Source organism: Panthera leo, chromosome D3, assembly GCF_018350215.1.
Source record: "Panthera leo isolate Ple1 chromosome D3, P.leo_Ple1_pat1.1, whole genome shotgun sequence".
Taxonomy (NCBI): domain Eukaryota; kingdom Metazoa; phylum Chordata; class Mammalia; order Carnivora; family Felidae; genus Panthera; species Panthera leo.
The window spans coordinates 2014814-2041377 of NC_056690.1; the positions used below are offsets into that span (position 1 = coordinate 2014814).

The following is a 26564-nucleotide window of genomic DNA, read 5'->3' on the forward strand; positions in this document are numbered from 1 at the left end:
CGGACGGAGTAAAGACGTCGGTGCCGGTCGGCTTCACAAAGAAGTATCCGCTGCGTAAAGCAACCGAGAAAGAGCACACGAAGACCGCTGGGAACTCCTGCTAGTAACCGCCTCCGCAGATGCCCGCAGACGTCTCGGAACCCTCAGACCCTGCGCCACGGCCCCAGCGGGAAGGCCGAAGGCAGGCCGCCGGCGGGGGTGACTTCACGCATCGTCCCTGGAGGAAGGGGGCCCCCACACCTCCAGCCCCGCCCCCGGGGAAGGCTCCCGAGCGCCTCCGCCCCCTCCGCGACCTCACCCGCCCCCCCCACCTGAGGGGAAGGGCTCCCTCACGCGGCATCCCGCCACACGGGCCTCGCAGCTGAAGAGCCGCGACCGTACGGCCGCAAAAGGCTCCCGACACACACGCTTACTTGTAGCCTCTCCCGACAGACTTGAGGCAGTCCAGGAACTGCGGCACCTCGTAGTTCACCAGGGTTTTGAGCTGGCCGTCGCCGACGCCGTCCCGGTACACGACGATCCGGCTGGGCATGTACTCGTTACGGCTGTTCCAAGCCCTCAGGGCAGCTGCGGGAAAGCCAGCACCGCGCCACGTAACCCTGGGGTCACCTCTCGAAGGGCCACGTCAGGGACCAGGGTGAAAAGGCGACAGGAGACCGACCTTGGAGGCAGACTTTGAGACCGTCCACCAGCTCTTGTCCTCGATCTTGAAAGACGCAGCGAGAGAACCAGCTGTTGCGAGAGAAACCGCGACCGGACCGCGGTGAGAACGCCCGTGCCCGCGGGCGGCTCCTCTCACAGCACCGCCTCCCTCCGGCAGCTCGTCTTTCGCCCCTTTAAAGAGGTCCCCTGGCATGTCGGGTGCTTTGTGAAACCCTGGACGGCAACGACAAGCCACTTACAACGCGACAGACCAAGCTCGCTTTCGTCACAGATCAACACGATTCCCCTGCTGAGGCGAAAGTGAAATCGGAACCAGGAGACCCAGAGACACCTCCTCCCTCCCTCACACACACCCCCCTCGCGCTCTGCTCTTCGGGAGACGTTTATTACAGGTTGCACGCTTTTAAAAAGATAAAATACCTTGAAATATGCCGTTACTAAAGCTCACACATCAACATTCCCTCAATTTTCATCCTTTCCTATTCTTGGCAATGCTCAGTTCTAAGAAAAGCACTGAAAAGCAATTTCACTCCATCACAACACAAGTGACTGGGTAAACTGAAGAAACGGGTTTTCCAAAATAAAGTCAACACAAAAACTTTAAGGTACGTTTCAGCGGTCAATAAAAACGATGAGAGACCTTTTCAGAGACGGCCGCATTTAAGGAGATCCGCTCCCCACCCCCCCCAGAAATCACCTATAAAACAGCCGGAAATGTGATCTGACCAGTACAGATTAAGGGCCAGGGGGACAAAGTCGCAAATGGCCAGGTAGCTGTTATTCTACTTCCCTGACTTTCTTGATTATCGAGTTCAGAGAAGTCAATAGGTTCAAGAGAACCTCGCAGACCCCCCCGGAAGTCGGCCCTGCACGCACACCTCTCCTGCGGTGTCCACAGCCAACCGCCCGTCACCTGACCGCACTGACCGGGTCATCCCTTCGTTGATGCTCGCAACAAATCCTGCAATTGACCTCCGTCCAGCTGTGGTGTCATGGTAACAATCGATGCCAACGATCATGGCCAGCTTCAGCTGTAACAAAAACCCTGTGCTTTTAGATAAATGGAGTACCAGCGGTGGTTACAAAGTCCCTTTTTGGTAAACAAAGCATTTAAGCACCAATTACATCAGTCAAACTTACGGGCATATCGACCCTCCAGAGCTCCCCTCCCATCTTGCAGTTCATCTGCAGGGCGATCTTGGTCGCAATGGCCATGACGGTCTGCTGCTTGCCCAGGGTCCGGGCTACCACACACTGACTTGGAGTAGGGCAATCTGTACACAAGTATTTTTTTATAGCATCGTATTTGTCTTTCCGATTACTCGACAACAGACAGACAACCTGAAAAGCAAAAAACGTTCTCGTCACAGAGGATTAGGCAAGTGACGATCAAGTTCAGGGGACAGAAGAGAGAACCAAGCCCACCCGCCACATCTCCACCATGAGCTAACTGGCGTGACGTTAGCTGATACGGTCTCATTCCCTTCAACCCAGTTACAGACGCGCACAGGGGAAAGAAACCACGTGGAGCAAACAACTCAAAATTGAAGGCCAAGAAAACCTGCCAACCTACTTAAACACGCTCTATCGCCAGCCTGGAGTACTTCAGGGATAAAGAATAGGGCAAGATAAGTTAGTGGTAACCTACAGGTGCGCAAAAAATTTTCGAGAGATGGAGAGAGCACAGGTGGGGGATGGGCAGAGAGAGAGAGAGAGGAGGAGACACAGAACCCAAAGCAGGCTCCAGGCTCCGAGCTGTCAGCACAGAGCCCGACGCGGGGCTTGAACCCACGGACCGCGAGACCATGACCTGGGCCGAAGTCAGACATTTAACTGACTGAGCCACCCAGGCGCGCCATGGCTTTGAAACTTTTAAAGCTCTGGCTTGAGAACCTGATCACCCTATGAAATTTCTCAGGAAGTCCATGGACAATTCTGGGGACAAAATGGAGTGCCCAATCTAAATATGTCCCGGCCAGAAATGGGACGAGGTTAGTCAAAGGGCACAAACTTGCAGTTATAAATTAAGTTCTGGGGATCTGATGTACGGTGCAGGTGACCAGGTAACAAGGCTGTGTTATGCACCTGAAAGGTACTACAGACTAGATCTTCAAAAAAACAAAACTGTAAGTGAGGTGACAGAGGAGAGAAATCGCCCTGTTGGGATGATCAAGTGATCACACTGTGCACGTTATGCCTTAACCCTGTCGTGATAATCGTTTCTGCAACATACACGCACGTCCAACGACCACACCGTACACCCTACACTTTCAACTTACGCTGTTCTGTGTCCACGGTGTCTTAGAAACACTGGAAATAAAACAGTGTTTTAGTCCCTGCCCAATCCGAGTTTGCGTTGTAGAATTGAACACAGATCTTTAACTCACTGTGTTTTCCTAATTTATAGTCCCCGATTCTTCTCTTTTCTCTAGTCCCCAGCCAAATCACTTTGCTTTCCTAGGTGTCTCTGTTATTCCCGACAACGTAATAGTAATCTGCCTGCGGCACTTAAGTAGGAGATGAAGGGCTGGAAAAGGGAACAGATTAGTTGAAGCCAATTCACTTCTTAGGCTTAAAGCAACATACATACGTTGTTTACCATCACACTGGTCTCTGCCACCACCCTAGCCGTACCTGTACGCATGCTCACCAACTAAGTACTGATTTTTACTTTTGTGCCTTTTCCCCACAAAATTTTCTACGATTAAAGCCTTTTTTCTTAATATAATTTACTGTCAAATTAGCTAATATACAGTGTGTACAGGGTGCTCTCGGTTTTGGGGGTAGATTCCCATGGTTCATGGCTTCCATACATCACCCAGCGCTCCCCACCGGTGCCCTCCTCGGTGCCCATCCCCCATTTTCCCCTCTCCCCCACCCCCCTCCCCCACCCTCAGTTTATTCTGTGTTTAAGTGTCTCTTACGGTGTGCCTCCTTCCCTCTCTGTTTGTAACTAGTTTTCCCCCTCCCCTCACCCATGGTCTTCTGTTCAGTTTCTCAAGATCCACGTATGAATGGATATTGGGCTTTCTCTGACTGACTTATCTCACTTAGCACAATACCCTCCATTTCCACCCATGTTGCTGCAAATGGCCAGATCTCATTCTTTCTCATTGCCAAGTAGGATTCCATTGTCTGTATAAACCACAATTTCTTTATCCATTCATCAGCTGATGGACATTTGGGCTCTTTTCCATAATTTGGCTATTGTTGAAAGTGCTGCTATAAACATTGGGGTACAAGTGCCCCTATGCTTCAGCACTCCCGTATCCCTTGGGTACATTCCTAGCAGCGCTATTGCTGGGTCATAGGGTAGATCTATTTTTAATTTTTTGAGGAACCTCCACACTGTTTTCCAGAGCGGCTGCACCAGTTTGCATTCCCACCAACAGTGCAAGAAGTTTCCCGTTTCTCCACATCCTCACCAGCATCTGTTGTTTCCTGAGTTGTTAACTGTGGCCATTCTAACCAGTGTGGGTTGGTATCTCAGTGTGGTTTTGATCTGCATTTCCCTGATGATGAGTAACATTGAGCATCTTTTCATGTGTCTGTTGGCCATCTGGATGTCTTCTTTGGAAAAGCGTCCGTTCATGTCTTCTGCCCATTTCTTCACTGGATTATTTGTTTCACGGGTGTTGAGTTTGGTTAAGTTCTTTACCAATTTTGGAGACTAACCCTTCATCCGATATGTCATTTGCAAATACTTTTTCCATTCCGTTGGTTGCCTTTTAGTTTTGTTGACTGTTTCCTCTGCAGCGCAGAAGCTTTTAGTCTTGATGAGGTCCCAATGGTTCATCTTTGCTTTTGTTTCCTTTGCCTCTGGAGACATGCTGCGTAAGAAGTTGCCGTGGTCCAGGTCAAAGAGGTTTTTGCCTACTTTCTCCAACTGTAGGATTTTGATGGCTCCCTGTCACATGTTTAGGTCTTTCACCCATTTTGAGTTTATTTTTGCGGATGGTGTAGGAGAGTGGTCCCATTTCATTCTTCTGCATGTTGCTGTCCAGTTCTCCCAGCACCATTTGCTGAAGAGAGGGTCTTTTTTCCACTGGATGCTCTTTCCTGCTTTGTCAGTGATCCAAGAACCATAAAATACCTAGGAGTAAACCTAACGAAAAGATGTAAAAGGTCTGTGTGCTGAAAACTATAGAAAACTTATAAAGGAAATTGAAGACGACACAAAGAAACAAGAAGACATTCCATGCTCAGGGACTAGAAAAAGAAATAGTGTTAAAATGCCAATACCACCCCAAGTAATCTACACATCCAATGCAATCCCAATCCAAATTGCACCAGCATTCTTCTCGAATTTCTTAGAGCCACGAAAGACCCTGAATAGCCAAAGTAATACTGAAGAAGAAAACCAAAGCGGGAGGCATCACAATCCCAGACTCCAGCCTCTACTACAAAGCTGTCATCGTCAAGACAGTATGGCGCTGGCACAAGAAGAGGCACACAGACCAATGGAATAGAACAGAGAACCCGGAGTGGGACCCATACAGTTAAAGCCTTCGAATCCAAATAAATTCGAGATGGCTCTGTTCCCCCAGCCCTTCCTTGCGCACAGCAACGCCAGCATCACCAGGGCCACTTCATGAAGGCGAGACCTCTGTCGTGTGGCTACTTTATGACCCTAACTACGACATTTCAAACTCTAACACTAAGATTTACAAATGCCGTTTTTGAAACCAGTCACTCCGGGACACCCACCTACGTATCTGTGCGCTACTTACTATCTGGGTATCTGATGTGACCTTCTGCTGTAGGACTCTCAGGTAAGCTTCAGTTCTGTCATCCACTTCAATCCTGGAATGGAAACCCGGTATCCAACATTCAGAAAAAGCAACGAAAAACGTGCCAACATAAACAGTTTCCTATAGATTATAACATACGACACGTTCCGTATGAGATACGAAATAAACCACCGAGAGTGGTCATTCAGGCAAAGGTCGTTCTACCACAAACAGCAGAGATAATTTGAGACGAGACTGCCTGCTCTCCCGCCCCTTCTTTGTTACTCAAATACAGTTCCGCATCCACGTTACAGGGGACTGGAGCAGATCTTTAAACTCCCGTCATCTAGAACGTTTCCAACACTTTCATCGCTTCTGCGTTCCCGTGCCCTCCAAATGACTACTCATCAATCTTTCAGAGTAGAAATGACTTGATAGACTTACATTATTGCTTTTTTCATTTGTATGCCCATGGCTGGTGTAACTTTAAATAGATTCTGTATCAACGAATTGGCGGCTTCGTAATTCCTTCGAGTATAGATCAACAGCCAGTTATCTAGTGGCTTAACGCTAATTAACGGCGCACCTCTGGTTTCTTTTGACCAATCTGCAAACTGTGGATTGTAATCAAACTAGAAGAAAGTTCAGAGACACTGTGAATTCCACGGAATGCTCTCGGTGACAAAGCCAACAAGTCTGTAACAATTCTTCTCGTGGCCCATCCCAAACCTTACAGAACTTCTTGTACTTTCGACTGTGGTGACAGACAAAATGGCCTCGGTGGAGGAGAAAGGGACACGGAGGTATCCACAGACGATGGGGTCCCATCCCACCAGGCACTCCCCGCCCCGCCGCCTCCCGTACCCGCCTTCCTCTGCTGAGATACCGCGAGGACGCGAGGTACTTCCCTCGTGATAAAGACCCAAGAGAAACAAGGCTCTGAGAGGGAGCAACTGGCTGAGGTGTCAGTACCAGAAGCGAGCGGTGACCATGTGTGACAGCAAGACAGAGGGCTCACAGGCCAGAAGCTCAGTGACCTGGTGCTACTTTCCCCCTAGAGGAAAACCACCCAGTGCTCTCTGCGCGTCCTCCCCACCTCCCGACAACCTTTATGTGGGGGCGGATGCTTTTACCGTTTCCACGGGGGTGATAAAAACAACCGCTGTTAAAATACGAAACTACTTCATCGGGCTGTTATTCGCAGACCATTTACGAGGTGGGAGGGCATCATTTTCTATAAAAGGGTTTTTCAAGTTCTAGCACTTGTGGGTTTCAATTACACACCAGACTGTTTTCAGAATGCTTGCTTCCCTTTCCTGAGCATAAAGCATAAAAGGCATCGCAACACTTAACATGTTTCTCTACAAACAAGTCATCCAGGCAAAGACGAGGCCAAATAGACTGGAAGTTTCCTGGATAAAAAAATCACTTCGGCGGCAGACATCACGCCAACCCAATACCTTAGCTCAACGACTTGTGTCACGAGGGAAAGTAAAGCCGGCTTTCAGTGAAGTCTCACCGATGGCCCAGCCCCAGGCACCTCCTTGCTCCTGGGAGGCGGTGAAGCGAGGGGAGGGGCGAAGGGAGGGGCGAAGGGAGGGGAGGAGTGGGCACAGCAGCAGACTGGCGTGGGACTTTATCACGAGTCACACCCGCATCTGACGTGATTGACAACTTTAAGAACCGCCTTACTGTTTTTCCACCTTGGTGAATCTTTTCTGCTTGCAAAATTCTTCCTGAGAAGGACAGTAAGTTGGAGTCAAAGCTCAAACCCCAGTCTCGAAGCTCCCTCTGAACGTTATCATCTCTGTAAATTTAACATATTTACGTACCACTCAACAGAAGGAAACGGCAGGAACAGACACAGGCAAACGGACCCACTCCGACCTACAGCGTGCGTTCCCGTGTCTCCCGGGACCGGAAGCCTCGCAGCGCCAGGAAACACGCAAGGTGCCGGCCGCTGGTCCCTCCCCGCAGCCCTGGGTCCCTCCGCGATGGCCTTTCACCTGAAGTTCTGATGCCCGAACCACCTCTTCAAAGTAACCCCCTCGAGGTCGTCACCAAGACAGAACATCCGTCTGTCCAAAATGGTTCACCTTCTGCTCTACTACCTTCTTCTAACGGAAGAATGAGGCCGCGGGCTACAGAACGCGACACGCCCTGACGACAGCAGCCTCGCCTAGAAACACCAAGAGCCCGCCCCGAAGACCGCAAACGCAAAAAGGAAACCCAAACTGCGCTCTGTCGCTCCCCAAGCCCACAGAAAATAGCACAAACTGGAAGCCACGCTCCAGAGCCGTGGGGGGGACCTACTTATGAATGTAGTCAATGAGTCTTCCCACTTCGCGCTGCCTCTGTTCCGGAGTTAGTCTCGTATGGACAGCTAAGTCTTTCATCACGTTAAAATCGTTGCGCATCTTATCAGTCAGACCTTTAAACAAGACGTCGGAAGGCGCGGGTTAGTGACAAGGGTCTAGTCTGCGAACGTCTGGGGTGCAGGGTGGTGAGGACACGGGACAGGCAGCAGGAAGGGCTCCCGTGGAGGGGGAGGGGGCAGGCGTCTCGGCGAGGGTTTCAGGACTCCCCGAAGAGAACGGGGCAGCAAGCTGGGGGGGCCGGGGCGCGGCAGTACCTGTGAGATAGCAGAGCTCTGGGATGAGCATCGCGGGCCCCGGCAAGGTGCCCCCAGGGCCTCGCCTCCTCTTGGGCTGACTGACCAACACAGGCTGCTTCAGGTCCGTGATCTCTTGGTTGTATTGCTGGTCAAGAAAAGACGCCGTCACCGTTCACGGCAACACCTCTGCTAACAGGTCGGAGGACCAAGGGGTTTTTGTTCTGTGTTTTGAGAACTGACGCCCACAGCAAGGCTGGTATCAGTTTCCAAGGAAAGCTAACAAGGTGCACTTTTTTTACGTTTTTATTTTTTAGTTTTCAGAGAGAGAGAGAGAGAGAGCGCGCGCGCACACATGCATGAGCGGGGGAGGGGCAGAGAGGGAGGGAGACACAGAATCTGACGCAGGCTGCAGGCTCCAGGCTCTGAGCTGTCAGCCCAGAGCCCGACGTGGGGCTCGAACTCCCAGACCGCGAGATCATGACCCGAGCCGAGGTCAGACGCTTAACCGACTGATCCCTCAGGTGCCCCCTACAAGGTGCGTTTTTAATCCTACCAAAACGAGGTGTGATTTATGTGATCGCTCATCGTTCTTTCCAAGAACTTAAGAGCCTCACTGTCCCTGACTTTATCTAAACTCTGAGTTTTAGTCACAGTTCACTTCGTTTTGTGATTTCTTGGTCTACCAACAGTAGTCTGCATACCTCTGGGTCCTCACAACAATCCCCCCGAAACTACTAGTGTTACGGCAAGAAGCGTGGGGGAAACAAGTCTTGCTAGAACGATAAATGTGGGGGAGGAAGAGGTTGGCATGCCAGAGAACGTTTTTAATTAGGAATCGTTTTTACCAAATGTTGACACTTGGTAGAAGCTGAACTTGCCCTCAGTGAGTAGCCTTCAGATTCCCCACATCAATCGCCATGTTTTTACAACACAAAAAGAGACAAAAATGCTGACTTCCAGGGGTTAATGGAGGCGTGCGCTGGCCTGCGGGCCTCCAGCTCGGCCCCGCAGCCTCAGAACCACGGACTGGCCTTGCACGACCTCACCAGAGTTTCCGGCCTGGTTTCCTAGAGACCTTCTTCGTGGCATCTCTCGTACCCTCTCCTGGCATCTTTTGACACCCCAGTTCATCGGGCTCTTTTTAAGAGAGCCACACCTCTCTACTTGGCACACAGGACGTGAGCTTAATCAGCACGGCCGTTCCGTTGGCTCCCATCTCTTACCAACACAGTAAGAACTACTTCCTGTTCCCATCCCATGATAAGGTCCCGGCCACCCACCCTCGTGAATGAAGACCTTGAATCCCAGACTGTTCTTGACTTTGTCCTGTACCGAACTCTTCAGCAACCATTCAGGAAGAAAGCGAATTTTCCTATTTCAGGGCAGAAAACATCAGTGCTCTTATCTAACCTCTGCTCCGTGCACCTACACTACTGATTTTAGCGCTTTTTTAATTTATTTAGAGAGAGTGCACATCCGAGTGGGGGAGGGGCAGAGAGAGAGGAAGACAGAGAATCTCAGGCAGGCTCTGGGCTGTCCGTGCAGCGCCCAATGCAGGGCTCAAACCCACCCACGAGCTGCGAGATCGCGACCTGAGCCAAGACCAAGGGTCGGACACTTAACTGCCTGAGCCCCCCGGCACCCCGCACCCCTGCTCACAGCCCCCGCCCTTCTGCCTCCCATGTCTGTTACCTGGGTGCACCCACGGGGGGGTGTGGGAGTGGAGGCAGGTGTGTCCCTACCTCACTGAGGGCTCCTTATTGCAGAACCCTGGGACCTCCTCTCTATATTCTGCTCCTTATTGCAGAACCCTGGGACCCCCTCTCTATATTCGGGGCCCGAACAGAAGCTAAAAACTGACCACGATCTTTCCTTTCAAAGGCCCTTCTCTCTCTGTGCTTCCTTAAATATGACCTTTGCTATAGAACATCCAAGCTATCACTTATCATTGAAACTGCCTCTCCACTGGGAAGTCCCAAGAATGCCTGGAATCCTTCCAACATTTCACCCTTACTCCGTTGTGATTAACTGTATAGCTAGCAGATACACCCAATGAGGCCTGGCTGTGACAGAAGTCTTCCAGAAGAAATCATCTGAGTGGAGACTGAGGCCTCAGAACACGAATGAGGCATGGAGAGCGTTCCAAGCAGGGGGAGCCCCAGGCTTAGAGGAGACAGCCAGGGTGACAGAGGTGAGGAAGGGCAAGCAGGCCAAGGCCGCATCGCTCAGGGGCTCACTGGATACAGACCAAGTGCACTTCAATAGGCCACGGGAGCAGGGGAAACCACTTATGTGCTGTGGGTAGAAAATAACATCCCATCTGTAGGAGTATGAAAATGGATCAGGAAGCAGGAGAAATGAAAACCGAAGAACCAGCGGAATGAGAGACAGCAGGGGCCTCCACAGGGAGGGCAGCCCCTCAGCAGGGGGAGGACAGAGGCATTTCCGGCAGGGAGATGACCAGGAGCACAGCAAGGTAAGCAGGTGGCAGGTGGCATAGCTGTCCGCTGGCAGGAGGCTGTAACTGTCCGTCAGGCATGTGTTCGTCCACTCAAATACCTCAGTGCCTATGCGGGCACAGGGGTGGGGGGGAGGGGCACATAAACCACAAAATCCCTGCCCTTGAGGAAGTGACAGTCCCTGCAGTGACCCAGAGCGGTGCACAGGGGCCAGGTCATGGGACAGAACATGCTCAGCGCTGGTCACGTGGAAGGAGTCTTTAAGACTTGCAAACACTGAGAACCGGAAGGCTTAGACAGGTCTGGGCTGGAGCTTGAAACTGGAGAACTGTGAACGTAGAACACTTTTAGTCTGACAACAGACGAGCCTGGAGATCACCTAGCAAGTTAAAATATAGTTAGGTCGGGGGTCGAGGCAGAGCCTCTAAGTATGCCAATGCGTAGAAGGCCACTTACGGAGAATGAGCTGCCATCTAAGACTCACGACCAGGCAGAGGAGGGGAGGACTTTCCTCCCACCTTCCTTCGGGTCTAAACCAAACTTTCCGCCGAGAACTCCTTCGTGTCTGCTGTTGACACGTACCAACTTTTCCCAACCCTGACAGGGATTACGAAACCACGCAACGATGCCAACTCATTTCTCACGGTAGCCTCGAACACCCGGAAGGAATCTAGGTTAAACATGGCCGGAGTCCTCAAGCAGTTAGAGGTTGAAAAGGGCAGTAGAGAAATCAAGCTGAGATGGCCCCTGGCCTGTTTTCATCTTGCCCAAAATGAGAACAGCTCTTAACGCGACTTCACAGAGAATCCTCTCCCTCCAGAGCGTCTGATCTTTTCATTCATAGCAGAGCAGCTCAAGGTCACACAACAGTCGATAACCAGCAAGTAACAAGACACTTCAGGGTCACCAACCTGACGTATGATTCTGACATAAGATATAAATACGCAACAAACAGCTCATCTGCCCAGCTTTTTAGGAAAAGGAAATAATGTACTGAAAGTAGGAAAAAGAAGATAAATCTTAGCACTTCAAAACCAAGTTTTAAAATTTTAAGTGCAGAGCGTTTCACAAACGCTTTTCCAGCACTTGTAACAGAGCATATGCAGCCTTCTAAGGACTGAGGGGCCAGATCTGCCCCTCTCGGGACAGCAACTTTCGTGCGCGCTCCTGCATAAACACTGTGTTCTCTTCTAGTCCCAGAGGTTCTTTCTTGCCGCTGTCATCTGTCAATTCAGTGATTACTCTGTATAAAACTAGCGCTGGAAGGTCACATAGTCAAAGGACCTAGCCTGGATGATACAAGCTGGTCTGAGGTTATCGATACGGGAGATGAAAGTTAAGAGTAACCCATAGGCAGATTCAGCTCATGCTGAAGACTCAGCCATCTTTACCCCCATCCCTGGGTGAATCTAAAAAAGTGTCCACTGTGGAATATGGGTCAGAACAGTGAACTTCTGATGTTCACTACAGATCAGCCTGTTTGTCCTCCCCGTGCTTAAATTCAAATGTCACGTTCTGTTTGGCTGGGAAAAAGGAAACGGGCCCAAGCACTTCTCATGTAATAACGAGTTCAAGTGAACTATGCTCCGACCGCCTTAACAAACACGTTTCTACAGTTTTCAAAGCAATTTGTTCCATGTGTACGAGCGTTAGAAAATCCTAATGAGTAGAGTTCAGATTTCCTCGAAGGCCTAAATACCACACGTTAAAAGATCAGGTCCACGGCGACCCCTTACCTTCCTGTAGTACTCTAGGAAACTGACTTCAGAGCCGTCTGCTTTCTTGAAGGTGCTCTTTGGATTCTGGTCCCAGTCGATATCATCTACTCTGTATGTTTTATTGTTATACCTATGAAATGATTGAGATTTACTGGTATTTGCTTGGAACGTGTAGAGATATTATTAAAAAGAACCTAAACAGAGATAGTATGTAGTCCCTACAAAATAAAATTTCAAATCGCTTAGCGATATATAATGTCCTGGGAAGAAAAGGGAAATCTTCTTAAAGACCATGCTAGATGGGTGGGGAAGGGACTAAATTACTACCAGAAAACAAAGACTGACAAGGATAAAAGTCATTAGATACCCTTTTCAGACGACTATACTCCCCGAGAACTCGTGTCTTGCGAAGGGTGACGTACACCCCTCCCCATTTTCATGCTCCCACCAGTCAACTGTAGACCCTACTTTCTAACAGGATGGACCAGAAAGCCATGAGGTCTTAAGACTTGCAAAACGACTGCTGTGCATTTTTAAAAAAAGCCTTACTTGGTAAGAACAATTAAGCCTATCAGTTCTTTGGAAACTTGTTCTTGAAATTTATGCTCTTCTATTTGATGGTACAGGTTGAACATGAAGTCTAACACAGTTTCACTCCGGAGGACTTTATGACTGACGTCGGTGCAAAGCATGATGTTATTTTCGTACTGGAGGATGGAAGTGGTGAAGCCAGGCCAGATCACCAACCTGCCGAGCAGAATGAAAGTACGAAGTAACCTCTAACGCCCAAACGTGGTCTGCACGTATCACGTTGTCTTTTTCTCCTGTCTTAAGTGGGTCTAAAGTACAAAAGTCCCTGAAGTGAATAAATTTCGTTATTTCCAGGTTTCACGCGGTTCCATACAGACACCCATCTTTTTAAGATCTCGACAACGAATGTTTTTTCCTAACGTAATCTTGAAGTTCCATTTTGAATACACTCTGTTAAACTATTGCTGATGTTTAACTATCTTATGTGATTGGACTTATGAAAGTCCTCCCCTCCTCTGCCTGGTCGTGAGTCTTAGATGGCAGCTCATTCTCCGTAAGTGGCCTTCTACGCATTGGCATACTTAGAGGCTCTGCCTCGACCCCCGACCTAACTCTGTTAAACTATTGCTGATGGACTAAGCCTTAACAAAGCTGCCGATCGAACTGAAAGCACCTGTGATTACAAGCCTGACCCGTGTGGGCCGCACCTGAACGCACGCCACACAAAGCAACTTCTGAAGCAATCTCCTGAGCTCACAAGTTTGGTTACCCGAGACCAAATACAAATGCTGGACAGCTCTTTATGCTTCCCCAGTGGCAGATGGAGAGCATGTGACGTCTTTAAAGCCGAGTAATCCGGGAGGTCTCTCTTATTATTCGGACCAAGCTGAAACTTCACGTACCATGACGGGCACCGCTAACAGCCACTGTAGTCAATCTGATCGTCTCCAACTGGAGCACCCCTTTCCAAGTCCACGATTAAGCCCGAGGAATAGAAAGCTTCCACCTTATACAAACCTGTGATTTGGAATATCAATTGGGTCACTTGGGTTATAATAATTCCGTCCAATTTGTTGTAAATTCATGATCTTCAAGAGCCTAGAAATTCAAAAGTCAGAACAGAGACGTGAATACTGACAGGCATCTCCAGCACACAGGTCCTCACCGCACTGGTTTTTCAACCTTCCCCTTGATTTTTAATTTTTCTGTGTAGAGGGTTAGAAAACACCGACATACCTCCTGAAGATAATGTTATAGAACTGCAAACAAGTTGGTGATGTAGGTGGGAGTTCATTTGTTAAGGTGATCGTTATCCTCACGTGCTCTCCGTTTCGGGTCTGACTAAATACTTCAGTAACCTGAAGCCGGAGCACACTTGTAATTATCAAAAGAAATAAGCCCAATCGCATAATCCCTGCTAATAAGGCAACGACAGGACTACAGAACAGTTTGAAATTAAAAAAAAAAACAAAGAAAAACGCTAGGAGAGGAAGAGTGGTTGCGGCCCGTGTTATAAATTCAATTGTGGGGCGCCTGCGGGGCTCCGTCGGTTAAGCATCTGACTTCGGCTCAGGTCATGATCTCACGGTCCGTGGGTCTGAGCCCCGCGTCGGGCTCTGTGCTGACAGCTCAGACCCCGGAGCCCACTGCGGATTCCGTGTCTCCCTCTCTCTTTGACCCTCCCCTGCTCACCCTCATCTCTCAAAAATAAAAACGTTAAAAAAAGATTTATGAATATAATTGTAATCAAGTTACTGGGTGGATCTGAAAATGAAACAATGCCCAAGTCCCCCGTGGGTTTATTACATGGAACATCAGACTGAAGGCCGCTGGTGCTCCTCTAAAAGCTACCCTAGACTGTGGCAGTTCTGCTCTGGAGTGGGGATCCTTCATCACCCTCTCCCCGACCCGACGTTTTCAAATAACCTTGTGCTGTAGTCTTTTAGGTAAAAATAATATTGTTCCATCAAAAGCATGACACCTTCCAATTAAATCTTCATGTTGAAACAGAAGAGCTGAGCGGAGTCTTCTGGCCTCCATCAGCGGGTTATAGTCAACGTGATACTGGTACAAGGCCCACTGGGGACGGGACGTCAGTCGAAAATGGTTAGTGCTCAGCCTTACTATAATACCTGAAGACCCTGCAAGAAGGAAGTCGCACTTGATTAACAAAACAGGTTTCGTCTTCCCTGAACTCCTTCCTACTGTGGCAAGCAGACACGGTTCTGCAAACACAAGGCTGGGAATAGTACAGGACACTAAAGTTCTCAGACATCTGACTTTGAGGACCACTGTCCTGTCCGGAGAAGTTCCTAAAAGCATACATTTAGGAGTAAATCCCCCTCAGACTAAGCAACGTACAACAGAACCAACCAAACCTATGGCAAAACCCTCTAAAAGAAAAACGTTATCTACATCACATGTAATAAAAGACTGCAATGCAGCTGAGGACCTCTATAACTTATTTCGTCAGAGCAGAGAGAGAGGGGGAAGTGGAACAGCCACGCGGCACCCTGAGTAGATGCAGATGCGCCTCTCCTCCCCAGGACCGCGTCACGCGTGGATGTGCGAAGCACGGAGCCTCAATTCGGCGTCCTACGTACTTGAAATGTAATCTCGTGAACACTGTGTTCTTCATAATCGCCTACCTGTCTTTGATTCTCTAACGTGGTCTAGGTTCTGTCTTGTGTTAACACCAAGGTCATGAAAGTCTCTACGACGACCTCCCCTCTCTGCTAACGATAACTCCTGAAATCCAGCGGATATCTGGAGGTCTTGAAAAAAAAAAAGAAGAAATTATACACACAGTAACGTGAAACACCAAATAAACGACAACAGCATCAACACCCCAAATCATGCCATATGAGACCCGAAAGCTACTGAAGTGCTAAAGATCACGTAGAAGGGTCCCGTCAGAGGGTTTTAGGTATCTCTGGCCATCACAACATCCTAGCTAGGACTTCTCCTATAAAGCCTTTCTCACCATGGCCTAGTCAAGCTCTGCCGCTCCCCCACAGGACATACGTACCGTTAAAGGATTAAGATAACTGGACGGAGATTCAACAACTCAGGAGCACTTTTGTTGACTAGGAAGTTATTCTTCTCGAATCTAACTTCTGAACAACCTAAGGACCTTTTTATCAGTATTTTTCACAGCTTTATGATATAATTATAGCTACAGGAATTAGTGGTTTCTAGGTTTCAACATGTAACCTGAAATAGAAAATACAGGTCTAAAGCATAATTTCCTAATTCCTTGAACACCCAGCAGAGCAGATGGGACCGTGTGGTGCCTGTCCCATGGCCATCATGCACCTGTCCTTTTGGGACAGGTTAACTATCTGCTCATGCTTAGTTGCAAAAACTGCATATAATATCCAAAATCATTAAAGCTTTCAATTTTTACAACATATGGAAGCAGCTCATATCATAGTATGATGTGGGCCCAAGAATGAACACGGGCTTTGTGGTCGCATGTTAGAATTCTAGCTTTCAGTTAATCGGCATGATACTTCGTGTACTAGAGACTTCAGCCTTCCCAACCTCTCAGCCTTCTTTTTTAAAACACCTTACTTAGGGAACAATGTACCTAAAAGACTAGAATTCCACCTTCTCTGCAGGCAAGGACGGCGAAGAGACTTAAGCAGAAACTTCGGGGAAAGCACCTTGGGAGGAGAGCCAGTGGCTGGCATTTCCATTCTGTGCCCCTGCCTGCCAATCTTGCCTGGACTCTGGTCGTGATCACCGAATGTAGGTCTTAATGACAAGAAGTTGGGACAAAAGAACAAAGTGACTGAAGAACCCAGTTTTCTTCTGGTGGTAAGTTCCAAATCTAGCACCCAATTGCCAACCTCTGGACTTCTCATTAGAGGACACGGCGGCTTGAGCAAAACATCGGGTTCCTGAAACACCTTGGAAACCAGTTATTCTAATGTCAGCTTCGACTTCTTTACGTGGAAAAGTGAGGAACTTCACGGGTATGTCGTATGTTTTAAATGAGAATATGATTTATAAAACTCCTCAAAGGTGTTGCTAAATATGTTGGTTATTGTACCTCACGATATTCAGGGGCCCTATTTCAAAGTCCTTTAGGGGTGCCTGGGTGGCTCAGTCAGTGGAGCATCCAGGTTTCGATTTCAGCTCAGGTCATGATCTCACAGTTGGGACTGAACCCCGTGTCAGGCTCCCCGCTGACCTGCGGAGCCTGCTTGGGATTCTCTTACTCTCTCTGCCTCTTTCCTGCTCTCACGCGCACGTGTGCTCTCTCTAATAAATACGCTTTTTTCTTAAAGATAAAAAATCCTTTAAATATTTAACTATTTTTGTCTCCTTTGGTGAATTTTTTATCCCCAAAACTTTCAAATTAGAGCATCCTCGGCACTGGGTGATTAACTGTATACTAACACAGGTCAAGCGTACTGAATCCAACTTAGTAACAATGACAGGTCATAGAGGCTTTTTTCTCCTGAAAAAAATCTGAGTTTGTCTTAAAATTCCATTCCAGATACAAAAACCCAAGTACAAGTTTCTGAATATAAATAGTGAAGTCCATTCCCCTCTCTACACACAGTATTGCTATCACATTTAGCAACAGCATAACTGTCAACCTGTAAAGAGAACAGGTTTCAGAACGAATAAAACTGTAAACCTTGCTAATTATTAACGTACCTCATTTTATTGTGCTTTGCAGGTAGTTTTTACAACTGACGCCTTGTGGCAACCCTGCATCGAACAAGTCTACTGGGGTCATTTCTCCAACATCTGCTCGTCTCATTTCTGTGTCACGTTTCAGTAATTCTCACAACGTCTCAAACTTTTTCGTTATCGTATTTGTTACAGTGATTTGTGATCAGTAACTACAACTTGCTGAAAACTCAAATGATGGTTGGTGCTTTTTAGCAGTATTTTGAATTAGGTACATACACTGGACACAACGCTGTTGCACACTTAGCAGACTACAGCAGTGCGAACAGTTCTTCCATACACGCCGGCAAACGCAACGCTTCACACGACTCGCCTTGTTCCAGCTGCTGTATGGCAGCGTCTGGGACCGGGCCTGCCGTATCTCTGAGGTCCACCTAGAACCTCCCCCTCCAAGCAGCTGCTCGAACGACTAAAACTACACGTTAGACCTCGCTACTCTTCTACTACAGAGTCCTCGAGAATGAAAATCAATAAACAAGGTTTATTGACAATAAACCTAACTTGTCACTTCAGTTTCTAAAACCCAGCAGATTTGTGAACATTTGGGGCAAGCAGTTCCCAGTGAAGTGAAATGACGACCCCCCCAAAGCAGTGAAATGACGTAATTTGTTATTCCAAGTGCTACTTAATCCTCACAATGGTCCTTAAAGTTAGATGCTACCTTTCTATAGATGGGAAACTGAGTTTCCACAAAATTTAAGTTCATGCACAACGGTTAATGATTAATAATGGTCAATATAGAGCATGTTTAAGAAATTAACGTATTTCCCACAATCTTATCGTAATTTTAAGGCTGCAACAGTAGGGAAATGTTTTTGAAACAACTTTGGCAAATCTAGCTGCTGGTGAACACACTGACCATGCCAAGTACTCTAAGTTTCGAAGGAACAAAGGCATCAAAATTAGAAGAGGAAGTGACTGCATAACACCCTATAAATTTAGAGAGATTAATGCCTATAAATGAATTCTCATCAGGCAGCTTAAAAAACAAAACATCACATATCAGAATAGTTAACAGGTAATTGGATACATAACAAAAGACCATTCCAGACTTCTCACGGACTCTTCAAATGTAGCACTATTTTTAATTTTTTAATGTTTATTTCTTTCTGAGACAGAGAGACACAGAGAGAGAGAGAGAGAAAGCGTGAGCAGGGGAGGAGCAGAGAGAGCGGGAGACACAGAATCTGAAGCAGGATCCACGCTCTGAGCTGTGAGCACAGAGCCTCATGCAGGGCTTGAACCCACAAACTGCAAGACCATGACCTGAGCCGAAGTTGGACGCTTAAACAACTGAGCCACCCGGGTGCCCCTCAAATGTAGCACTATTAACTGACATTTTGCCTCAAACGTTTCTGAACAAAAACACACACATACTCACGTATGCGTTAAAAATACGAAGCTAACGCGGTCTCACCACCCGATCCTGTCTGCCGTAGCCCAGGCGAGGGTCTACACCCCTGAGCGTGGTAACAAGGTGCCGTGCCGTTAGTGCGACAGTTCTCTCCGACCCTTCGGGCAGGCATTCCCGGTGTGGGGCAGGGTGTGTGACGGCCCTCACACGGTCATGCTGTCCCTGCCCCGGCCCGTCGGGTGGACTCCCAGGAGGGGACGTGCTAACGACAGGGCACCGTCACAGCTGCTACACGTTACAAAAGTCGGTACAACCGTACAACCCCTCAGGGAGGACAGTGCCCGGCCTGACAACCACCAACATCGGCAAAGCGGTAAGACAGAACAACAGACAGGTAAACAAAATGTTCGTTTGATTTCACTTTCTTCCACGAGGCTTACTGTTTTCATTAGTCTTTGCACTTCTCAGTGCACTGCCCTCCCCTTTCCTCTGCCTGCCTCCCAGCAGCCTGTTAGACATCACGGGTTTTACAGAAGTGTTGTGTGGGCCACAGACCCAGCCCCACCATCACTTCCCCAAGTTTCCAGGCTTCCGACACGGACAGCGGCTGTCACGGCACCGTTTACGTGGCTCTGACACCACAGACTCATCCAGGGGCTCCTCTGACGTTTGTGGATCTCACTGGGTAGGACCAGACCTCTGGAGTACATGGGGGGTCACTCACGGAGCAAAGCCGGGTACAAGCTTCGCCTCGTCACCAGCTGTCCCCACACTGGTTTACAGAACAGCCCGTCTCCCGTGGCCACCCCGGCAAGAAAGCCAGCGTCATTACATCAGGTCCCGTATGTACAGGGGAGCTTTTCCTACACTGAAACCAAACTTAACTGTTGAAGGATCTTACATCAAGCGCCCAAGTAATCCAGGTTTGTAACAAAGTAACGAAAAAGCACAATTTCTGGAATCAGAACTGGTGTTCTGACCTCACCAGCTGTGGCAACTTTGGCCCCCAAGTTTCTGTGCCTGAGAAACGGGGGAAGCCAACACAACACATAAGACACCGTGTCCTGCAAAGCAAGGTCAGGAACGTTACAGATGGTCTAGCTTTTGGTGAAATCACTAAAGATGCCCCAAGAATGTTCTAAGTGGCTAATGAGCGAAGCAGCAGACGTAGGATTGGTTCAGAACTACTTTGTGAGGGCCACTCCGGGGGCCTGGCGAGGACACGCTCTTGCGTTCCAAGAAGGAGAGAAACCCCGTGGCGCCCAACACAGCCTGAGCGCGCCTGTCATACTTCAGAGGACTGTGGCTTTTCATCGTAAGGAGTCTGCACAGCGGCTGCCGTGCCAGGTCCACCGCGCGCGAAGTCTTTTTACCCTCCTTTCACCTTGTGACTTGGCCGGCGCTCCGCCTGCTCCTCTCTGTCGTCCACGGCCAACTAACTCCCCCTCTGCTGCCGGCTGCCGAGGCCGAGGCTGGACGAAGCCAGGGGGCTGACTCTATAGGTACATGCAAATAAACAGCAGGCTTTTCACGTCAAAGGTCACACGACAGAGGAAACCGTCTTAAACACGACTGAGACACTCAAACAAAAGTCATCTCAATTAGAAATCCAACGCTGTGTTCCCACAGAGCAGTTTCTTCAAAAAGGGTCACTAACTGAAGAACCGACTCTTAAGATCCTCAGGAAAGGGAACATGATCGTCTTTGTTCTCCTCCCGTGTCCATCACAGGACAGTCTTTTAAACTTATTTTCAACAGCCTAAGTTGATAAAGATTTAACACATTTGGGGCGCCTGGGTGGCTCAGTCGGTTAAGCATCTGACTTCGGTTCACGTCATGATCTCCCGTTTTGTGAGTTCGAGCCCCAGGCCGGGCTCTGTACTGACTCCAGCCCAGAGCCTGGAGCCTGTTTCGGACTCTGTGTCTCCTTCTCTCTGCCCCTCCCCCACTCTGTCTCTCAGAAATAAACACTAAAGTTTAAAAAGCAGACTTAACAGATTTTTGTTTCCTAAAGGTCGTTTCTGCAGTTAGAAAATGGTAAAGCACTCACGGCAGGGGCCCCCACGTGCTGCACCGTCTCCTGACCGTGAGCTCTTCCTCGTGCTCTCGCTCTGGCTCGCCCGGTCATTTTTCTTCCTTGAGAGAAAACAATCACAAACACAATACTCAATGTGCACAATTTGACTGTTTCTACGACGTGACCTTTAAGCTTCAAGATTCTAAAAGAAGCTCCTGAATTATCAAGTATCTTCCTAACCTGTCCTCTAATGAACTCGAACGCTGGCGGGGCGGCGCTAAAGCAGAAGAGCTGTTTTAATACAGTGTCTCATTTTCACTGCACTACTGTTTTTTTTTTTTTAATACTTAAAAATTTACTCATTTTGAGCGCAAGGGCATGCAAATGCGGGAGAGGCAGAAAGGGAAAGAGGGGGACAGAGAGAATCCCACATGGGCTCTGGGCTGACAAGACAGAGCGGGGGCTCGAACTCGCAAATCAGGATCTGATCAGGACCTGAGCCAGAGCTGGACGCTTAACCGATGGAGCCCCCCAGGCGCCCTGAATTACTGTGTTATACAGACGCAGGGAGAAAACTGTTCAGAAGCGTCTGAGGGTGGGGACTAGCTCTTTCACACCCAGACACGCATCTAGGACACCGGGCACTGGTGGCACGGGCAGGCCCTTCGCGGGACTCACGCGTGCGCGCCCAAACGAGTGTCTGTGACAGCACATCACTCGCGCTCCACAATCTCTCTCTCGGGGAAAAAGGACGGAGTCACTTAACTACTCCGTTATTGCTCTTGCTACTTCTGACCCAACGCTTCTCTCCAACACCGTGTTCGTAAGGCCCTGGGGGCCAGGACGGGTGCTGGGCGGCAGAGACATCACCAGGCCAAGTTTCCCCACCCGCTCACCCCCACCAGAGTGGACAGCAGTATCGTCGGGTTGTTCAGGTGTAGACCTCAGAGCTAGTCGGCCCGAACCCCACTCCTTCACAGAAGTGACCCTGAGCACATCACACAACCTGGACTCCTCTCTGATCCGTGATAGGGAGTTAAGAACCTACCACACAGGTCCAGTGTGCGGGGCAAGTGAGAACACACACGAGGCACTTGACACACAGTGAACGTTCAACATCAGCTGTAGTAGGAAAGGCACGCGAAATTGGAGCCACAAATTTTTTAAAGCTTAACGCGGCAAATAATAAACAACGTTCTCATACAAAAAGCAAGCAGGAACTGATTTACACGCTGAAGTGTGCCTCCAACGGAGCTAGCACTTACACGGAGCTGGAAGATTAGAACTGGAAGGGAGACGGTGCCTGTCTTCCCCAGCAGGGCGAGGCGCTGAGTGTGGCCGGTCGGCAGGACTGGGAGCCGCCCGGGGACTCCAGGTACCAGGAAGGCAGGCTGGTGAGCTCGGAGGCAGGCACAGATCCGAATGCACAGGGCCCTGCAGACAACGGGGTGGGGTGCCACGAAGGTTCTAATTACGGAGGGGCGGGCTGTGACACTTACATTTAAGATCACTCTGCTTCACCTCCCATTTTCATCTTTTTTTCCAGTGTGAACAGCTTCTAAAATCCGTGCTGTACGAGGGCCTTCCTAGAAAGACCAACCTAACGACATCCTCCAACTGGGAAAGCCCTCTTTGACTTCCTGTTGTGTTCCACAGGATCGGAAGCAAATCCTCAAACTTACCAAATTGTAGAAACCTTCACGATCTGATTCTAAGTCAGCCATCTCCAAAGCAGCTTACAAAACATCACTTGCGAGGGGCCCACGTACCGGAACCCGTGTTTAATGCCGTCTTCAACTACCGTGCATATACTGCCCGTATCAGGACAATGGCTATGCGCACCGAACTCCCGCCCTGGGCCTACCGGCATATGTGCTCAGGGCGCTCACTGAAGGGGTACAGAATGAGACTTTTCCTTCCCGCGCGCACCCCGGTAAATTCCACCATCCACCTTGTACCAGGGGGTGCCCTACCTCCTCCACACGGCTGTGGTCCCACCGGCATTACTGCACCTTCCGCGCAGCCCGATAATTCCCTCCCTCACTAGACGCGGACGCTGGTCCTAGTCAGTCCTGCGCACCTGCCCGGCCCAAGTGCACGTCCGGGGTTTCTTTTTAAGCCTGGTAAAAAGCTGAACTGCCACCTCCGACAGAAAACGTTTTCCTAGCGCGCTTCTCAGAACGTGATCTCTCTCTCAGCAACACCTAGAACTCGTTGGAAACGCCAGTTAGGGGGATTCCCCGCTCCCAGACCCACGGGGTCCACGGCTCGTTTCAGCGGGCCTCCAGGTGATTCTCACCATCAACCAAGACACCCACGTAACCACACACACAGGTGGGGTGTGTAGACCCCGTGCTGGGCTGGCCGGTACAGCTGTGGTTCTCGGCTACATCCTTCCAACCTCAGGGCGCCCCAGAACGGGAGACGAGTTGGATAGTCACTTTCAAGTAAGACTTGGAGGCGATGCTTCTAATCATCACCCCAGCTAGAAACCACACCGGGTCAAACTGTGCTCCATCCAGAGGCAATGCAATCCCAGCACCTGCCCCCAAACGAGAGCTGCCCCGGCCCCTGTGGACTGGAGACCAGTCCAGACCAACCCCCTAAGAAGGGCCCCCTGAACTCCCCCCACCCGGACAGTGCCACTCTCCTCACCCTGGGCAGTATCCGGGAATGCCCTCCCGACAGGGGCAGTGCCCCCTTAACCCGGGAGTGTCCAGGAATGCCTCCTGACCCAGAAAGTGCCCCCCCAACCCAGGCAATGTTCAGGAATACCCTCCGACCCAGACAGTGTCTGGGAATGTCCCCCAAACCAGACGGTGCCCCCCAACCCAAGTAGCGCCCGAGATCGCCCTTCCCTGATCCCGGAAGTGTCCAGGAATGCCCCCTGACCCAGATAGGGCCAAACCTATCTGACCCAGATGCCCTCTGACCCAGACACTACCCTCCCGAACCCGGGCAGCGTCCAGGAATACCCCCCTGACCTTGCAAGTGGCCTCCAGTCCCCAGCAGTGTCCGGATATGCGGCCCCCCCCACCCCGCCGCACTCCCCGCCCCTGGGCCTGTCCCTTCCCCACCGGCGAGGCCCCCTCCAACCCCTGCGTCATCGTCGCCGCGGTGCCCGGCCTCACCAGGCCCAGAGGCTGCAGGTGCAGGGAAGCCGACACGCCGTGCGGACCCCGCGACCCCCAGCCCCTCGCCTCACCTCCGCCTCCGCCGACCGAACCGCGCCAACCGTCACCGCACGCCGGATCCCTCCGCGCCGGGACTTCACGCCCCGACGCCCACCCCAGTGACCTGGCGCTCCTCGGCCCGCGAAGCCCTGCCGCTCGCCGTCGCCACCAGCCGGGGCTCCCACCTGCGGGCGGTTGCGGGGCGCGGACTCCGGCCGAAGGAGCGCGGCGTTCCTTTTCTGGGCGGATGAACACTGCCGCCTGGCGGTGAGCCCGTCTGCACGTGACACCCGGCTAACGGCGCGGCGAGGACGTGCGCGCGCTGCGCCCCGATTGGCTGACACGCCACGGCCGTTTGCCCGTGGGGGCGGGGCCAGACGAGCTCAGGCCTGAGGGAGGCCGGGGCTGCAATCGCGGTTGGGAGGGCGGGCTCCGGGGGCGGGGCGGGCTCCGGGGGCGGGGCGGGCTCCGGGGGCGGGGCGGGCTCCGGGGGCGGGGCGGGCTCCGGGGGCGGGGCGGGCTCCGCCCTCCGGGGACACCGTGGTGCACGGCGCTGGGCCTGGGTTAGCTGTGAGCGCCCCGCCGCAAAGTGGTGCACTGAACCTTGGGTGACCCCTTAAAATTAGAAGCGATTTAGCTCATCAGAGAGGGAAATGAGATTGGATTTTTGCCCCAAAGAAAGAGCCAGAGTCGTTCCGGAGCCAGAATGCCAGGCGGCTGTGAACCTGCAAATTTCAGTGGGCGCAAATTGTGTGCCGAGTGCACGCGTGTTGACGTGTGCGGCAGCCGTTCTCAACTTTACTGACGGGCATCAGAGTCACCTGGAGGGCCGGTTAAAGCACGGATGGCTGGCCCCCTCCCCTGGGGATTCGGATTCTGCAGATTCGGTTGGTGGGGTCGGCTGAGGTCCATTTGTTGACGAGCTGCCGGTGATGCTGGCGCGCTGCTCTGGGTCCACGTTGATCCGAGGCTCTTTGTTACATGCCTTCAGTGGGAATTCGTTTCCTCATTGGACAACCCCAACACAATTAAAACTATTGTAAACATTGTCCAATAGGACAGGATTGTCAGGATGGGACATGAGACTACTGATGTAACTAGTTAAGTCCAGTAATATTCAACAGTTTCTTAACGATGGAGTGTAGGGGAGGGCAGGAATACAGTTGCCTAGACGGACTTGTCTTAAAGCTGCCTTTGCACAGCGAACGCTATTTTGTTCTTAAGCGTGTATTCAGGGGGCTGGGAGTTTTCCCAAACCACGTCCCCAAGTCTATGGTCTCCTCTGTGGGACAGAAGGAACAGGCTGGGTTTCAGCGTATTCTGCACCTGCTGCATTGTAAAAACCCACATTCCCAGGTAATCCTGATTCAATAGGTTTGGGAGGGGAGCGAGGAATTTTCTTTTAAGGAGTCACCAGGTGATTTTTATGCTGAGAGAAGTTTGAGACCTTTAAGGCAGGATGCGTGAGCCTGACAACGTGCACGCTTAAGGAATTTACCCAAAAAGCCGTGGCACGTGACGGCAGTAGTTTTGGGGGAAACGGCTTCACTGTTCACTTTTTAAAAAGCAAAAGGCACCATTGGGGATACAAAGGCAAACATTAACTTTTCTGGGAAGGATCGAAGATGTTGGCGGGAAAGATGTTCTGTGATCTTGCCAGCAGATGGGGCAAGAAAACAAGAAATAAGTCTACAGTTTCCCCTGGATGCAGGGGAGAAAGAGGCCAGGAATGCACCCTGCAGGGTAGAAGGAACACTTTTCCCTCAGTTGATTTGCTCTATGTGCCTACACCCCTTGGGACTTCTAAGGACACAGTGCTTGTGTAAAATAAACGAGCTACAGGAGAAGTTGGGGAAACTTTTTTTTTAATTTAAGTTTCTACATTGACCGCATGACCTAGTGACACCAGTTACTGGATATAACTATGCGCCACACACTCTAGAAACTGAAAAATGAATGGAGGTAGATCCTCCTTCTGGGAGCTTGGTCAAGAGCAGGAGAAAAGGGGGGAATCAATCACTGAGAGTGAGCAGAGCACTTCAAGTGACCTGGGAGCTGGGAGGGAGGGTCGCTTGGCACATGTGGGTGCTGAAGTCTGGAAGGGTGAATGGGATTTGTGGGGAGCCCTGTGGTGCAAGCAGGGAGGGGTGTTTCGAGAATCGCCAGTGATTTGGTGCTGCGGGAGTGACAAGTGCATGCAGAAGAGGGTCAGGTGATGACACTGAAGGGGCAGACCGTGTTCTAGAAGCTGAGTGACCATAAAATGAATGTCCAGACTGTTGAATGCATCCTGCCAGGACAACCACCACCTCTGTCTGGTTCCAGTGTCCCCGAGTAAAGCCAGTTCCCTGTTGCCCCCTCCCTGCCAGCCCTTGGCCACCACAAATCTATGTTCTGTCTCTATGGACTTATCGACTTTATTCACGTCATGTAAACGGAATCCTACACTATGTGGTCCCTGGGTCTGGCTTCTCTCACTGAGCGTCATGTTTTCAAGGTTGGTCCTTGGACGCTGTAGCATGCATCAGTCCTTTGTTCCTTTTTATGGCCGAATGGTACCCCACAGACCACGGGAAGACCATGTTTGTCTATCCATTTATC

General features: G+C 50.3%; 1 protein-coding gene across 3 annotated transcripts in view; it reads right to left on the reverse strand.

Annotated features, from left to right (window-relative positions):
* PIWIL1 (piwi like RNA-mediated gene silencing 1) overlaps positions 1-24119 on the reverse strand; it is a 30741-nt gene extending 6622 nt beyond the window's left edge. The window contains exons 1-19 of one of the 3 annotated variants that reach the window (XM_042911542.1): positions 23996-24119; positions 22056-22224; positions 20824-20909; positions 20158-20269; positions 15364-15489; positions 14642-14856; positions 13952-14073; positions 13733-13813; positions 12734-12931; positions 12203-12314; positions 8026-8152; positions 7707-7824; positions 7086-7200; positions 5838-6025; positions 5394-5466; positions 1804-2004; positions 1591-1694; positions 662-732; positions 414-567 (exon numbers count right to left, since the gene is read on the reverse strand). In XM_042911542.1, coding sequence (XP_042767476.1) covers positions 414-567; positions 662-732; positions 1591-1694; positions 1804-2004; positions 5394-5466; positions 5838-6025; positions 7086-7200; positions 7707-7824; positions 8026-8152; positions 12203-12314; positions 12734-12931; positions 13733-13813; positions 13952-14073; positions 14642-14856; positions 15364-15489; positions 20158-20269; positions 20824-20901 — 2195 coding nt within the window. In that variant the 5' untranslated portion in view covers positions 20902-20909; positions 22056-22224; positions 23996-24119. Of the gene's footprint in view, positions 1-413; positions 568-661; positions 733-1590; positions 1695-1803; positions 2005-5393; positions 5467-5837; positions 6026-7085; positions 7201-7706; positions 7825-8025; positions 8153-12202; positions 12315-12733; positions 12932-13732; positions 13814-13951; positions 14074-14641; positions 14857-15363; positions 15490-20157; positions 20270-20823; positions 20910-22055; positions 22225-22870; positions 23336-23921 lie in introns of those variants that run through there. The other 2 variants (XM_042911539.1, XM_042911540.1) reach the window with 2 other exon arrangements.
* Positions 24120-26564: the final 2445 nt, after the last annotated feature.